The sequence below is a fragment of the Arachis ipaensis genome, chromosome B3, assembly GCF_059453495.1.
Source record: "Arachis ipaensis isolate K30076 ecotype BB chromosome B3, ASM5945349v1, whole genome shotgun sequence".
Classification (NCBI taxonomy): domain Eukaryota; kingdom Viridiplantae; phylum Streptophyta; class Magnoliopsida; order Fabales; family Fabaceae; genus Arachis; species Arachis ipaensis.
The window spans coordinates 125877350-125895192 of NC_142438.1; the positions used below are offsets into that span (position 1 = coordinate 125877350).

Genomic DNA, 17843 nt, shown 5'->3' on the forward strand with positions numbered 1-17843 from the left:
TTTAACAAAAATTAACTATTTTATGAAATTTTCAAACCTCCACAAACCCTGTAATTATTTATTTATTTTTAATTTCAAATTATTTATTAATCTCATCTAATTTAAATACTTTCAAATTAAAAAAATATTTTTTAATATCAAAATTTAAAAACTAAATCTTTTATAACACAATTCCTCAATATAAGATATAACTCTATATAAAAAACTTCTCAATATCAATAGTTCCAAGCATAATTGCATATGGTATTATTCTACATAACTATTACTTTTTTCTTTAAAAAGTAAAATAAAACAACTTCAATATTTTAATATCATCTAATTACATAAAAGTCTTAAATATTTGTCTTCGGATGTCCATTGCTATCACCAGCTGATCTCCTAACTTCAAAGGGAGTAGTAGACTCGCTTTCAGCATCATTAGCCTATATGTAAACATAAAATGTTATTAGTAATTTCAGTAAAGTTAAGTAGTAAGATGATTCTATATAAGCCTAACAACTCAATTTTGAAGAGCATCTTAAATATATATTCAATATTAATCAGTGTTACTCCATCTAAACTTATATTCCTAACAAATGAATTTACTATAAAGTTACCTCTCGGGCAGAAAAGAAGCCAACAAGCGCTTCGGGAATTCCTCCTTCCTTCATCATTAGGTATGCTTTCATCATATCAAATGATTGCTGCAACTTAGACTCTAGACTACCGACTTTTTGCTGTGAATTATGTAAGTCGGACTCCAAATTATAGATCTTTTTCTGTAAAATTACAGCAGTAGTAGGCGAAGAAGATCCAGCTGAATTAGTGGAGATGGTCATCCCATTAAGCCGACTTCTCACATTCCTAAAGGTATTTGTAGGCGCTGCCCTCATGCCCATGCAACGAACTCTCCCAGAGTGTTTAGGTCCCAAAACTTTACCAACAGAATCATTAGGAGACACCTCAAATTGTGAATTTGATTGTGTCATATTTAACTTAATTTGCTCCTATTTAAAAGTAGTAAAAGAAAATTTCAATTTAAAAGAAATAAATAACACCTAACTGTATCACTTAGGAGAAATAAATAACAGAAATTTCAATTTTAAAAAAATAAATAACAGAAATTTCAATTAGCAGTTTTTTACTTCTTCCTTCTCTTGTTTATATCACTTGCAAATCTCATAAAATCAGCATTTCAATTAGTTTCTCACACCAACACTTAACTGTCACATCAATATTTGAAAGCATGAATATTTCATTAATATTATTGAATGCGAACATTTTTCATGCCAATTTTCTTCTCAAAGTCGATTAAATACCAACTCCCATAATCCATTTTTTAAAATAAAGACACTTTTGTAAGAGTTTGCACTACAAATCTAAAAAAAGAGAGCTCAAAGCTCTAAATTATAGACTTTGGCATTGAGTCAATAAGATAATTGCATTGAGACTTTGACAAAGAAAACAAAATTAAGTAACATTCAACAAAATAACAATGATTTTCCTTGTAGAAAAAAAAGTCTCATGAAAAAGAATCAAATAATTGAGAAGTGATTGAAATTGAAGAAACAAACGTGGCTGGCATTCTTTCCAATTCTTGTTTGTTCGAACAATGCAATCCTGAAATATAATAAACAACACAATCCTAAAATATATTCCATTAGAAAATAAACTAATATAACATAATTCTAATAATTTTTTTTATCAATTATCATGTCTTTCCTGCCTCGTTTTCAAGATTCCTTATCAACACAAATGAAAAACAATAAAAAAATATAGAACAAGAGGGAGTATCAGTACAAAAGTTTCATCAGAACTGAGGAGCGAGAATTTATTGTTAACAAAAAAGAAATATCAACAAATTGATTGGGAAGAAGAAGAAAAAGAAGTACCATCAGCAGTTCAAAGGAGAAATTGGAGTGAGAGAAAGCGGAGTTGAAGAAGAAGCTCGGGAATGAACAGATCTAAAAATGCGCTGTACCACGGCAACTACGGTGACATCAGCGGCAGAAACTGTGGCGACAACAGTGGTGGAAAGTGCGGTGGCAGCAGTGGCAGCAACAACAGTATAGAGAAGAGAACTGATCTAAAAATGCGTTGATAGAAGAGGTGGCTCGATCCAGAAGCTCTCTACTGCATGCAATGGACACGACAGTGGTAATGGCACCGGCAATGAAAACAGTAGCGAGAACGGTGGTGAAACTGGCGGTAAAAAACCTAGGATTTCATAGCCATTCTCTCAGCTAACTAAACGCCTTTCATTTCGGGAATAAGGGAAAATGAGATTTGTTTTCTAAATTTTGAATTTTAATTAATTATGGGTGGGGGTTTTTAAAATTGCCATAAATAAAATATATTGTGGAGGTTTTAAAAAACCTTCACCAAAATATTTCCTCAAATAAATATTAATCTTGTAGTGAGGAAAGCTCTGCCAGAACTTTGAGTGTGAGAGAGTAGGGTTGGGGAGGGGGCTAGGCCTGGCAGAATAGACCCTATCCGCGGGTATCCAACCCGGTCGGGTAGGGTTGCCAACCTGATCCGCTGCGGGTAGGGTTGGACGCGGAGCGGGTTGGGTGCGGGTTGAGCTTCAACCCTACCCGCACCCCCATATAATATGTGTTATATATGTCTAAAAATGTTAGATATGGGAGTTGAACTAAGGACCTTAAGCATGTGCAAAAAGTTCCTAGCCACTGAACCAACTTTATTAATTTGTAAACCTTACTCATTTATTTCTATAAAAAGTATTTTCCATTTAATGAGATATAAATACCATTTTGCATAATCTAGTGGCCTCAATTCAGATTTTTCACAGCCACTCTTTCTCAACGGCGCAAACCCTAATCCTCTTCTCTCAACTCTCAAGTTCAAATCTCTCTAGACTCTGTCGAAATGCCTTAACTATTTCGAATGAAGTTTGGGTGAGTGTTCTAAGAGCTAATTCATGTCAGTCTTTCACTCGCCCTTTGATAACAAATTTTTCTATTGGCTTACAGGGGAAATTACATTGAAAGCAAAGAGAAGGCAAATTTCCTGAACTACTCAAGCTACGGGGAAGAGGAAGACCTGCAAGCTAAAACTGTCGCCAGCTTGTTCGCGAAGGGCTTCTATTAGGTAAGACCTGTAATCTTGTTTTGTGTTTGGCTTTGGCAGCTTTGTACTTCCATGCCGTGTTAGTGACATGCAAAGTTTATTCTTTTATAAATTTTACTTTGAGGTTACTTCTAAAATTGTATAGTTTGTATGGAAAAAAAATTTTAAGAAAAAAAAAATTAAAATTGGTAAACATGTGAATGGTTGCTTGAATTATAGCTTGTTTTAGGGTTTAAGAAAGTTTGTAATGAGAGTTTTAGTTTGTAAATTTTTGTGAAAAAATAGTAGAAAAAATTTTACTTTTCTAAAAATTTTGCTTTCAGTAGTGTTGTTGTTGAGTGAATTAGAGTTAGTGTGCATTAGTTGATCTAAGTATTTAGAGCTAGTGGAGTTAATGTTATTTGAATAGAAGTTTCAAGTTTGTATGTAATTTGATTGATACAATTATTGTGGTTTTGCTGTGGGTAGTTTAATAAATTTGTTGAAGTGGTTTAGTCAACTCAAGTTTTATGTGCCATAATGAATCTAATTGGTATGATTTTGTAGTTGTTCTTCTTAAGAATTTGATGTTATGATTGTTGGCGCTGGCATCATTGGTTTTGAACTCTAAATAAGCTTATTAGAACTTTAAAAAAAATTAAGCATAAATGAATCGAGTTAAATTATGATTCATGACATGGAGCAATGCTGTTGTTGTTTGGTTCATTAATGAATTGTGTTGAATTATGATTCATGGCATGGAGCAATGTTGTTGTGATTTGGTTCATTTAGCCAAACCTGTCTAGTGAGTAAGGCTTTATATCCACTGCTTTAATTTTAATGTCATACTTGAATTATTGGACGTGTTTCAATTAGTGGAATGGTTTCTACATAATTTTTTCTGGTTTGAAACAGAAAATAATCACTTTGTGTATCTTTAAAGTTGCTGTTTGATTATTTTTTTCAATTGTCTTGCTCCAATTTCTTCTATCATTATCAAAAGTTTAGAGAGAAAAAAAATTGTAATTTCAATAATTAGTTAGTAGGGATTATTTTAGTTCTCATGGGCTCTTATACCTTTTCAAAAAGAGTGAAGTTAAAATCTTATAACTAGAAAATAGAATTTTTGACTAGCTTTGACAAGATGATTATTTTCTTTTTTTTTTAATTTTATTTTATATGTATGTGTGTGTAATTTGATTATGTAATTTGATTTTATTTGGACTAGTTGTAATTTGTATATTTGACTATCTGTACAAAGTGTATTTAAACATGTCACATATATATATATATATATATATATATATATATATATATATATATATATATATATAGAGAATTCACTTCGAAATGTCAAGTACCAACATGGATGTAGTGGCACAAGATGTGGCTGCAGAAGAACAACAACAAGAACCCCCAGTGGAAGCAACTGCAAATTTTGTTCCAGATGAGTCCGCTTCGATTGAAAATAGCAACAAATCAAGTGTGAAGAGTGTTTATTGGCAATACTTTAGTCGATTTCAAGAGGGAAAAGACTGGAAGGCAAAATGCAACCATTGCAAATCTATTCTTGGAGCCAATCCAAGAAATGGAACTACAAATTTGAAGAATCATGTGCTCCACTATTGTAAAAAGATCAAATTAGCAAACTCTAGGCAATCAACAATTGTTGATTCATTGTCTAAACATACAAGGAGTGCTGCAGATGCTTTTGTATTTGATCCATCTTATACAAGAAGGTGTATTGCTAAGGCCATATGTATGCATGAGTACCCTTTATCTTTTGTGGAACATGTTGGAATGAAGGAAGTATATGCATCAATGCAACCAACTTTTAAAGTGCCTAGTCGAAACACAATCAAGAAGGACATTTTTGAAATGTATGAGTTGGAGAAGCTTAACATGACTAAGATAATGGATGAAAATGATAGTCGAGTAGCAGTTACAACTGACATGTGGACTTCTAACCAAGAAAAAGGATACATGGTTGTCACGGCACACTACATTGATAGTTCATGGATTTTGTAAATGCGCGTATTAAGGTAATCTTCTAAATTATACTTCTAGTAATTGATATGACTTTTAATATTTTTTACTTGAAATTAATTTATCTTTTAGATAATAATTGAAATATGTTTTTGAACGATTTTCAGTTTTACTTATGTTCCCGCTCCTCATACGAGTGAAGTGCTCTCGAATGCATTAATGAAAGTTTTGTTAGAGTGGAACATAGATAGAAAATTGTCAACTATTACATTGGATAATTGCTCTACTAATGATGCTATGGTTGATGAGTTGTTGGGGCGCTTAGATTCAAAATATTTGTTGTTGGGGGGTTCTATGTTGCATATGCGTTGTTGTGCTCATATCTTGAACCTAATTATGAAAGATGGTCTAAATTTGGTTAAGGAAAGTGTGAAAAAAATTCGTGGTAGTGTGGTGTATTGGACTTCAACCCCTAAAAGACATGAAACCTTTGTGAGTTGGTGTAGTAAGTCAAATGTTCAATTTACAAAAAAATTAGCTCTTGATTGTCCAACTAGATGGAACTCTACTTATGTGATGTTAGAAACTGCATGGTTATATCGAAATGTGTTTCCTCGATTAAGACAAAAGGATCCTAATTACAAAAGTTTGCCAAGAAATGAGGAGTGGGACCTTGCTAAAGAAATTTGTGGTAAATTAAAGTTGTTTTATGATGTGACACAATTATTTTCTGGTACTCAAGTTCCAACAGCCAACATTTATTTTAACAAAGTATGTGATATAAATGTTGCCTTGAAAAATTGGTCTGCTTCTCCAAATCTATTGATTAGTAATATGACATGTAGTATGAAGGTAAAATTTGATAAGTATTGGGAAGAAATTCATGGCATGATGGGTGTTGCTGTCATTCTAGATCCTAGGTATAAGCTTGCTAGGCTTGAGTATAAATTCTCAATGTTATGTCAAAATCAAGATGAGTACTTAAGTAAGATTGAGAGGATCAAACAGATATGCTATGACTTGCTTCATGAGTACCAACAGAATCTGTCTAATTCAAGTAATGCATTTGAGGATTCTACACAAGAACTACAAATGAATGCAGAGCAAGATGATGATGCTGCTTACCAGTTGTATATTAGACAAAAGAAGAGGGAAAAGGGTTCATTTGTGAAGACTGAATTTGATCATTACATAGAGGAAGATGTTCATCCTTTGAGTGCCGACTTTGATATTTTAGCTTGGTGGAAAGTGAATGGGGCTAGATTTCCAACACTTCAAAGAATTGCGAGAGATATATTTACTATCCCTATGTCTACTGTTGCTTCCGAGTCTTCTTTTAGTACAAGTGGTCGAGTAATTGCTCCTCATCGTGATAGTCTTCATGAAGATACTGTGGAAGCTCTTATGTGTAATCAAAACTGGTTGTGGGCAGCATATCGTCAAAGAGGTTATTTATGTTTTAACTTTTCTATTTGTTTATGCTAATGTTAAATTTATATATAGATTGATTAATAAATAAATTTATTATCTTTGATTTTTAGGTGGAAAACCTGATTATCAAACTGCAAATGATGATGATGATGACGTATCTGAAGTCATAGACTAGTGATGGTGTTGTTGCAACAAATGAAAAGCTTATGGAGACATGAAATTAAATAATTTATTTATGTTTATGTTATTTACTTAGACAAAGACTTTTATGTGTAATTTAATATTTGATGGTTATGTTGTGTATGACATACTTGTGTTATTTGTAGGATAATTTGTGTTGTTTGAATACTTGTGTTATTTGAATGCTCATGGGATAACTTGTGCTATTTGATGGTTATGTTGTGTATGAGATACTTGTGTTATTTATGAGATATTTGTGTCATTATAATGTTTCTTTTTGTCAACCCGCGGGTAGGGTCGGATACCCGCGGGTTGAGCGCGGATAGGGTTAGGGTTGTGTATTTTTCAACCCGCGGGTAAGATCGGGTTGAGGGTTAGTTAAAAACTCAACCCGCGGGTAGGATTAGGGTTGGGTTCAAACCCTACCCTACCCTACCCGTTGCCACCCCTAGAGGGGACGAAGGCCATTAGAATTTTTTTTATATATATATAAATACAAAAGATGTAGTATTGGAGGCGAGATTTGCCAACGTGACAAAAATCAATCCAACTTAACTTTTTGATAACGGAAAGTGTCTTAGAGACTATTATAAATTTTGGAGTACAATTTCAAAAATAAATTTGAGTAACTATTAATTTTAGGGACTAATTTAAGACTCGAATACAATTTCAAAAATTACTTTAAAGCTTAACTCAATGCATGGTTCCAATAAAATGCTTAATATTTTGAGATCGTTGATTCAAATATCTACTCCTTATATTCTTTAAATTATTATTCTAAGTCATCAGCATCATATATACTTGAAGTATTTTTTTAATTTTAATTTTTATTTTGTTTCTATTGTTAGATAATTTTATTTTGATTTTTTCTCATGTCAGTAGAAATTATAGTAAATTCTAGCGGAAAAAAAGTCATCACAATTAAAAATAAAATGCTTTAAGAAATAATAATATGGTATCTTACATCCAATCTAGTAGATTCATCAGTTATACAACATAAAAGGCACATGTAGTAAAGTTAAAATTGGACTTCCTTACCGTGCTGTGTTATGCACTTAGATAGCATTTATTTTAGAGTATTGGAATTGTGATTGGAGATTAAAATTTATTATTGTATTTGGTGGTTAGAGATTGAAACTAAAATTTTAATTTTAGGATACAAAATTTTAATTTTTTTAGTATCTTCAAAAAGTAGATTTACAAAAAATTAAAATTTTTAAAGATAAAAATTAAAATTTTAATAATATTTCTTTTTAAAAATATTCTCATTCCACTATAAATAATTTATTGAATACTGTCGAATTTATTGACAAATTTATAAAAAAATTCGTCGATAATATGTTTATACAATCCTTCTTGGTTGAAGATAAGTTCATTTTGATTTCTCCAGGTGAGGTTGCAGATATTTGGTTCATTAACATGAATTAAATTCCTAATATGAAAAAAAGAAAAATGGAGTTTGTGCATGATTGTTACTTAAGCTGAGTTTATTAGAGGCAGTTTAAAATTTTTGGATGATGATGATTCTAATAATGAAGAGGAGGAGGAAGGATTAGGGTTTAAGTTTTTGTTTTTATTTTTTTAATTAATAAAAATATTTAAGTATTTTTATTTATTTCAGTCTTTATATTTGTTTTAAATCAAATAAGATATTGAGATATAATTTAGTTTTATACACTTTATAGAGATTTAATTTAATTTTTTTTAAATACTATCTTAATTATATAAGAATTTGGAACAATACTATATGGCTAGTAAATATTATCATTTTTAACCAACACTAAGCTAGTAATAATTTGTACTTATATTTACAAATATTTTGCATACAAAAAATATATAATTTATATCTATATTTACTAGAATTTTACACACATGAATCAATAAAATAACATAAATTTAAACTTATATTTTTTAGAATTTATACACATAAATTAATAAAATAATAATTTAATATTATATTGATCAAATAATAACTAAAAATACTAAAAGTTATTAACCCTAAGAATTTCTCTTTTATAAAATAAATGAAATGTCTATTATATTTATATCTAAAATGATTGCAAGTTATATTCATCATAAGCATCAACATCATTGTGGACTGACAGTCTCTACAAAAATTTGCAACTATTAAAACACCAAACTTTTACTTATTATTAATTATAATAAACTGTAATTATAAATTATATATTTCAAATTACTTAAATCTATATCAAAAACAGATATTTGTATTATCTGCTACATTGTATTCTATAAAAGTAAGTAATTTAATTAAGTAGTCTTTACAAATATATTAAGAAACATTTAAGTAATATTTTAACCATCTAAAATTATTTCAAATGGAAGAATAAATTTTCATATAAATTTGTGTAATATCGAATATTAAAATAATTAAGTTATTAATTTTTTTTATGTTACTACATCTTTATCAATGTTATAGCTCAAATAAATAATAGTGTAAAAAATAAATTTAATTAAAAATAAAAAATAAAAATACATGTAAACAAATATCAAAATATCTAAAAAAACTAAATTATTGAATCTTCATATGTTGTTATATGTTATATACCATAAAAATAATAGTGTAAAAACAAATTTAATTAAAAAATAAAAAATAAAATACATATAAACAAATTAAATTAAAAATTTTTTATAATTAATATATAAAATTAAATTAAAATATAAAATTAATATTTACCTGAAAAATAATTAAATTAATAAAAAAGAGGGGGAGAGAAGGAGAAAAAAAAAATACTACTTTTATCCATAATATTTTTTTATCGTTACAAAAAATTTTAATAAAATTGTTAGGGTGAGAACAAACTGTGTATAATAATAACAGAGTATCTACTCAGAATAAAATTGTACAAATAATGACTAACATAAACTTTCTATTTAACAATATAAGAGAAAGGGGAGAGGGGAGGAGAGAGAACATTACCTTTACCTATAAAATTTATTTTTAGGTGATTTCTTGTCAATTCTCTATAAATAAGGGCTTAGTTATTCTTTATGACTTGTTCAATGGTTATTGAAAGAATTTAATTATAGAATAATATTATATATTTAAATTTTTTTTATTAATCAAATTTAATTAAATTGATCTAAACATAACAAAATTCAATTATGATTAATATTATTTCAATTTTTATTGTTTAATTTAATTGGACTTGGTTCATAAAAAAAATTGAATGTGTAGATACTCTTAATTATGTTATCATGATTAACACTAATTTTCTATTTAACAATCAAATTATTGCATAATCGTGAAATCACTTTTGTAAATTACAAGAGCTTTTAAATACTCAATTTGCATTTTTATCCTCTTTTTTTTTTCAAAACATCGATCCAATTTATTATTAGGTTCCAGTTTCAACTAAAAAAAAAAAGAAAATTTCAAAAACGAAAAATAACGTGTTAAAGAAAAAACCAAAAGGAAGAATAGTCAAAAATGAAATTAAGGATTTATAGAAAATCTAATTGCAACATATTTCATGTTCCAATAGTTAAAGCAAAACCCTGACAATCCATCTTCCAAGTTTAAAGAATAAGCATACGTTTATCCACATCCATAGTTTTTTTAATCATATATAATAATTGCTTGTATATACTAAAAATATAAATTTTTTGTATATAAATAATTTTAAGATGATTTAAAAATATGATAGAAAAAGAGTTAAGTTTTTTTTTTTATAGATGTTAGATAAAAGAATGAAATCCAAAAAAACACTTTCAGAAGTTAAATTTTTTTTAGTGGAAACTAAATTAATAGAAATAGATTAGTTGGATTTAGAAGGTAGAGAGTATCATCTAATTAAAAGGAAACCAAACTAGATGAATAGATGTCCCTTCACTAATATCATATGTCATGAACATTCTTGTACCCGGACACCTCCTTATTACAGACATTCAGAGCATAATTTTAACTTAATTTGTGGGAATCAATTTTCTCTATTTTTAGTTAAAAAAACTTAAAATGATGAAAATACCTAAAAATATTTTCTGTCAATTATCCTATTTAATAACAAGGCTTAGGATAAAAAGAGTAGGCTAAACATCACATTGTAACCATTAGACAATGTACTCCCTCTTCAATATAGCTTTACACTATAAAAAAGGACTTCAACTCACTTCTTTTGGGAGACTTTTCTAAAACTGGGGAGCTTATATTCATCTTTTTTTTCCCTCAAATTCTTTCCATTGTTCTTCATTTTGTTCATCAACTTCATACATAAAACTAGTATTCGGGTGTTCCACTAGAATATCTGACAGTAAAATTAATTAATCCTCGTCCACTTTAAAAGAGCTCATTCATCCTCTTGTGATATTAGTGGAGGCAGGTCTCAACACTTGATCTCCACTTATATTTCTCATGATTAGTTCTTGTGTTGCTTATTTGTTATTAATAGAAGTGTATTCCGCATAAGTTTACTTACTCTTGATCTCTCATTTTAATATTTTTTCACTTAATTTATTTCCACAAAATTCACCTGAATCATTTGGCGACTCCACTGGGAAGGAACACTTCGACGTGATGGCTGGGTCTAGCAACACCCATTTTGGACAGAATCGACCACCCAGGCGACGTTCGGTAACACCTCGAAACCTCAATCTTAGCTTGGGGTCACCTCAAGATGAGGATGGACACAACCAAAAAGAGGAACACATGAAGTAGCATAATTTAGGTGCAGGAAGAGAAGGAGCTCATGCTTATGCAAATTTCTTCACATCCCATACTAGAGGTACTGTTAGTCTGCACACTCATGTAACCATCCCTGCTCATGTGTATAACTATATGACAGACAACCAAACAAAGATGCAAGTTTTGACACTGAAATGATGGCTAGGGATCAAACGAGATATAAAACCCCCTTCACCACCTCCATTCATGAATCAATGGCATATGGAGGAAGATAAGAACACCTCCATCACTAATAGGGAGTTGGCGCGTATCTTAAAGGGCAAAGGAGAAGCAAGTGAACCCACTTGAGAGATAAATCCACTATTTGGGCATCATATTTTGTCAATACCATATCCTAAGAGGTACTAACTGCCTACCTTTCACAAGCTTGATGGTACCGGGAGTGTCAAGTAACATGTCCTGTCATTCTTGGACGACCTTGGGGTGTTCAGGAATCACCAGAAACTCAAGATCAGGAAGTTCTCAAAGTCATTGACAGGAAAGGTGTTCAATTGGTATGCTAAGTTAAAAGCCAATAGCATCAATACCTGAGAGCAATTAGTGACATAATTCTACAACAAGTTCCTAGAAGATGAATCCTCTATACACATCATGGACCTAGGAAGGGTGAAACAGAGACAAGGAGAAAGATTGGTGGCATTTATCAAGAGATATAGAGATCAAGCTTTACTTTGCATGAACACCCTCCCAGAGCCACAACTGGTGTATGGGTGTATTAAAAATGTGAAAAACGGATCCCAAATTTATTTTTCTGTGAGCAATATAAACACCTTCTCTAAACTCTTGAAGAGAGAATCTGACATAACCGAGGCAATGAAGTGCAATGGGAGGAGCTCTAAAGAATTTTTTCCTCTAGAGGTGTGTGCTGCTAATGGCAGGGGCGGAAGGTGTTCCTATTCTAGAGGTTCTAACAAAAATAGTCCTCCACCTCCACTACTCCTCTCCAGAGCTCAGGCCATGGTTATCGAAAATAGGTAGTTTGAGGATGGAACATTGAACTCCAGAACAGATAGAGAACCGCCAACTCCTGAAGACTTGAGAGACCTAAAATATAGTATGGTGCACCGAAATAAGAGCCATGGATTAACTGATTGTTATGTGGTGAGGATAGTGTTTCATAGGCAAGTAAAGGAAGAGAAGATACTCCTAAATGAAGAACAAAATCAAACAGCTGTGAAGAGAACTCTTTTTCCTCAACATGATGTTAGAATGATAAATGTTGAAGGAGAGATAACGCTAACAGAGATCGTAGATGAAGCAGAAGAGATGGTCACCATGGAGGAGTCCTTAGATAAATACACATTGACAAGGGGTCTTTTGAAGTCTCGAGAGTGTAGAATCATGTTTAACCAACTTAATTTGGAACCCCACATTCAGAAAGAGGTGGCTAGAGCTCTAATAGGAGTCATTCAGAAGCATGAAAAAAGTTTGGGGGGTGTCAACATTCCACTCACAAGATTAGCAAAGGCCCACACAAATATCTTGGTGCTCCGGGACCCCGACTCGTTCAATGGAGAGTTCTATACCACAATAAACCATTGTACATAGAAGTAGTGGTGGAAGGCATGAAGGTCAGAAGCGCCTTGGTGGATGTCGGATCGGGGGTAAATATCATACCCACTCATATATTTCTAGAGATGGGATGTTCTGCTGATCAGATAAGGCCTACTCAAGTTGGGCTCAATGCTTTTAATGGAATGAGTGTGAGATCTAAAGGGTGTGTTAATGCTGTCTTATAAATTGGCTCCATAAAAACCAACAATAAATTTCATATGGTGGATGAAAATTCTGGCTACCACATTAATGCATAAAGTCTAGCTGGAGAGGAAAGGGTATTAGTATCTCAGCTACTGTAACATCCTTTGATGTAGGAGAATCACATTTAATGGATGCGAATTTTTATGAAAAGCTTGCGTTGTCAGGAGTCAAGAAAATAAGGCTTGTGCGGGAATGTCCCATTAGAATAACTAGACAAAAAGGAGCACAAAAGAACACTCTGATGGAGGAAGCATCAAATGAAAATACCAAAAGACAAGCAACAACTATCAAAAACCTAGAGCTTCGTAAGGAAATTCTCTTAGGTGGGGGTATAGGTGGTGTATCTTATAGGAACTCGGGGTTCCAGCAAAGAAAAATTACCAGAACTCCCCTGGCCTTGACATCCTAAGTGTACAGGAGAAAGAACATGTTCAAGCAACATAGGAAACACTCCTCTCCAACTTCAAGATGAAGCAAAGCAGAAGGAGGAAGAATTGAAAGAGATTAATTTAGGGACTGAAGAACACCCGAGACCTTTGTTCGTGTGCAAAGCTCTAGGAGAGATGGAGAAAAAAGATTTAATAGTGCTATTAACAGAGTTTAGAGATATGTTCGCTTGAAACTATGATGAAATGTTAGGGTTGGACCCAAACTTGGTATCCCACAATCTAGCTATTGAGGAAAGGAGCAACCCCTATCAAGAAAACTCCTATAAAATTCTCCAATGAAATAGAGGCTCAAGTAAAGAAAGAAATCGAAAGGTTATTCGTAGCTAAATTCATCAAACCAATACAACACCCATTTTGGTTAGCCAACATAGTACTAGTAAAAAAGAAAAATGGACAGATCCGGTGTTACGTGGATTTTAGGGATTTAAACAAAGTTTGTCCTAAGGATGATTTTTCTCTGCCAGATGTTGATATAATGGTAAATGCTACAACTGGATTTGAAAAGTTTTCCTTCAGGGATGGATTTAGTGGGTACAACCAGATTAGGATGGCTTTGGAAAATGAAGAAAAGATGGCATTTCAAACACTAGTAGGCAACTTTTATTATACTGTTATACCTTTTGGTCTAAAGAATGATGGAACAACCTACCAAAGAGCCGTAATTGCTATATTCCATGATATAATGCATGACTTTGTGGAAGACTGTGTAGATGATTTGGCTGTCAAGTCAACATCTAAGAAGTAACACACAGAACACGTCAGAGCTGTGTTCACTAGATACAGAAAGTATAGACTCAAGATGAACCCATGAAATGTGCTTTTGGGGTATCATTTGAAAAGTTATTGGGTTTCAGAGTCTACAAAGGAGGCATTTCAACTGATGAGGATAAGATTAAAGTTGTCCAAGACATGGAACCCCTTAAAGACATCAAGAGACTCCAAAAGTTTATAAGAAAGTTGGGGTACATTCGAAGGTTCATACCAGCATTAGAAGAGCTCTTGGGACCCTAATATCTTTGTTGAGAGAGAAGAACAGCTTTAAGTGGGAACAACACCATCAAACTGTAATGGACAAGATCAAGGACGTTCTCACATCCACTCACACCATGACTTCTGTAAGACCCAGAATTTTTGGAAAACCTTATTATGTGCTAATTTCAATTTATTTATTCATTATAGACTTTAATCTTAGAAATTATTTTATTAAAGATAATTAAAACAAGTTTTGATAAATTAAGTTTAAAATAAATTAAGATTTTCATCTGATTTTATAATTATTGAGTATTTTTCTATATTTAATTTGTAAAGTTTAGTAGTTGTAAAATAATAAGAATTTTATATGATTTAGTTTAAATAATTGAGATTTTGAAATTTATACTTTACTTTTAATAAAAAGGAAAATTAACTATATTATCTCTAATTTTATATTAGAATACTTGATTTAAAAGTCAATTAGTAAATTGATAATTAAATAATATCTTTAAAATAATTTTAAGGGATTAAATTAGATTTTAAATTAATAAAATATACTATAATTTTATTAAAATTACCAACCTAAAATCCCTAAATCAAACCCTGACCTTAATTAAACAAAATCCGAATTTTACCCTAACCCTCACCCACGCTCACCATCACTCACCGCCACTCACCCTATCCCCTTTCCCTAAATACACACACATAACACCAACACGCGCACATAGTAAGAGAGGATAAAGGGAGAAAAAAGAGATCAGAAGGGAGAGGGAGACCGCGTCTAGCGCCGCCATGCCTTGCCGTTGTCCATCCCGTTCAGCCACCACCGAGCTGTCGCTGAAGAGAGAGAGAGGGACGCGTAGAGTTCAAGAAGAGAGAGAAGCCGAACGCGAAGGGCATTTGTTGTCGTCCTCATTGCGGCTGTAGCTCACTGCTGCTGCTGCTACTGTTCGCGCTGTCGTCGTCGCCGAGGGAAGCCAGTGTTGCCATCGTCCATGGGTGAAGCCGAAGAGAGAGTTCGCAAAGAGAGGGAGACTAACGGAGGAGAAACGTGATGCGAGGGAGGAGGTAGATCCATTCGTGTCATCATCGCCGAGTCTCGTTGCCATTGCCGTCGTGGGTCACTGCCGTCGCGTGCTCCGTCGCCGTTATTGGAAAGGTGTCACTGAGCCTCTGTCGCTGAAAAATGGCACTACTGTTGTCAAGATCCACTGTCGATAAGGGGTTTTACTTTTGGTTTCTGTTCTTTTGAACTCCAGGAACCTTATCGTCATTGCATGGTTGTTACAGTTGCCGTCACCGGAGCTTCTGGTAGCCGCCGTCACTAGAGGTAGTTGCCGAAGCTACCGTCAGATTGGTTCAGAGGTTGTTGCTGCTCCGTTTCTTTGCTACAGTAAGTTTTTCTGCTTGAAAACTCTCGCTGTTAGTATTTTGTTATATGTTATTAAGAATTTCGTGACATTGATGTTTTAGGATTGAGTTATCGAGATTCCATGTTGAAATAAAAGTTGTTTCTGTTGTTGCAGAAGTAAACGAAGCTGTGGATGCAGCCGCCGCTGTTGTGAGTCAGGGGAGAAAGAAATTTATTGCGTTAAAGTCGCTGTGGGCTTGATTCTTCGAGGTAGGAAATTTTTTTAAAATTAAAAATATTTTGAGAATGAATACCTAATGAGTTTAGTGAATTAATGAAAATGGATGAGTGTCTGTGATGTATATGATTTTCTGATGTGATTGAAAAGTTATGTTTGTTGGTGATGGGTTAATTTTTGAATTTCTGGTAAAATTGATTGAATATGTTGATTTTGGTTTTTAGATTGAAAAATGATAATGATTGGTTTTGAATGACGGATTTGAAAATGTTCAATTGAAAGGTTGGTTTTGTTGTGTTGATGTTGAAATGAGAGAACCCGTGATGGGTGGTTAAACTCTAGTTTTTATGGGAGGTTCTACCGAAATTTTTGTAAAAATTTAAAGAGTTTTGGAAGTTTGGTTTAAATGAGAAATGAGTTCTATAATTTTTGATGAGTTTGGAAAACTCTAAATTAATATTTGTGATGACTAAACATTATTAATTATATTAATTACAAAATTATTAAGTCGATTTTCATTTAACATATGTTAATTGATAATTTTGTGATGCAAGTTTTCTTATTGGGCCGAACAGGAAAAGAATTATTGCCAGCCCAATATGTTTAAAACCATTCAGCTTTGTTTAATGATTCCTATATTATGTGGTTGAAGCAATTTGTGATTATTTGGGCCAGAATTTAAATATTATCATAAGCCCAAATTAAAGCTAACATTCAGCACTGATACAAAAATCCTTTTGATCCACATTGTTGAATTAATGGTAACGATACTTGGGCCAAAATTGAACTATTATTGCTACAAGCCCAAATTAATAATAGTTGCTACATGACCCAATGCTTGATCCGAAACCTATTATGAAAGGAAGCAAAATTGCTTCATACCTCCAACGGATCCCAATCCTCCTCTTGGGATGGATTTCAAAATTTAATTTGCTAGCATTGGAAATATGAGAGAGAATGTCATTGATATGATTGATGGCATTAAGGCTACACGCTACTCAGGGAAGAAAAAGCAACTTCTATTCAATTAATTTGTTTAATTCATTTAATTGCTTCTCTTCCAATTGTTTCTTCTCTCTCATTCTTTCTTTCCTCTTTTTCGGACATTACCCAGCAAACCATGGAAGCTACATTGAGCTACCGAAAAGAAGGAAAGGCACGCCAAAAGACCATCACAATGATGGCAAGAAAAAGCAAACTGAAAGTATGTAGTGGCTGAAATTATCACCAAGAATGGTAAGATTTGGTGAGGTAATCTCAGGCTCCTCATACCCAAAAAGAAGAAGAAGATCTCGGCCATTAGAGAAGAAGATCTTTGGAGGATGGCTTGTCTCTGATTCTGCTCAACTATCACAGGAGGTAGCTAGAGTGGCTACGTGATGGAAGAGGCAGAGTTGGAGCAGATGAAGCTTTCATCATCATGAAACATCAAGGGCCAGAAGTTCATCTTGGAGAGCAAGGCAAGGATGAAGGGCTCGGATTGATGAAGAGTGGTGACCAAGAAAGGACTAGAGGTAATTGCATGTTGAGTTTTGCATGAGTTATCTCTTCTCTCTCTCTGGCCGAACCGGTTCTGTTTGAAGAAGAAGAAGATTGGCTTGGTTTGTTTGGTTTCAACCTTGGAGGGTTCTTCCTATAAGTAAGGGTGAACAGTTAGGGTTGATTTAAGGAGTGAGAGTGCAAAAGCATAGAGTTCTCATAGCTTTCTAAGCTGACAGAATTTCTTCT

The 17843-nt window shown here is 32.7% G+C and overlaps 1 protein-coding gene across 1 annotated transcript; it reads right to left on the reverse strand.

The window, feature by feature from the left end:
- Nucleotides 1-332: 332 nt before the first annotated feature.
- On the reverse strand, nucleotides 333-2588 carry LOC110269797 (uncharacterized). The gene is made up of 4 exons (XM_021117607.2): nucleotides 2577-2588; nucleotides 1961-2065; nucleotides 597-986; nucleotides 333-422 (listed from the first exon to the last, which is right to left on the reverse strand). The coding sequence occupies exons 1-4, from the start codon at nucleotides 2586-2588 to the stop codon at nucleotides 333-335; spliced, it is 597 nt and encodes a 198-aa protein (XP_020973266.2).
- Between the last annotated feature and the right edge of the window lie 15255 nt (nucleotides 2589-17843).

What these genes read in the sequence shown, in the direction of transcription:
- LOC110269797 (XM_021117607.2), bottom strand. An exon ending in ATGTCACCGTAGTTGCCGTG is followed by an intron (nt 987 to 1,960) that starts GTACAGCGCATT and finishes ACTTTTAAATAG; the next exon opens with GAGCAAATTAAGTTAAATAT. An exon ending in GCTTCTTTTCTGCCCGAGAG is followed by an intron (nt 423 to 596) that starts GTAACTTTATAG and finishes GTTTACATATAG; the next exon opens with GCTAATGATGCTGAAAGCGA.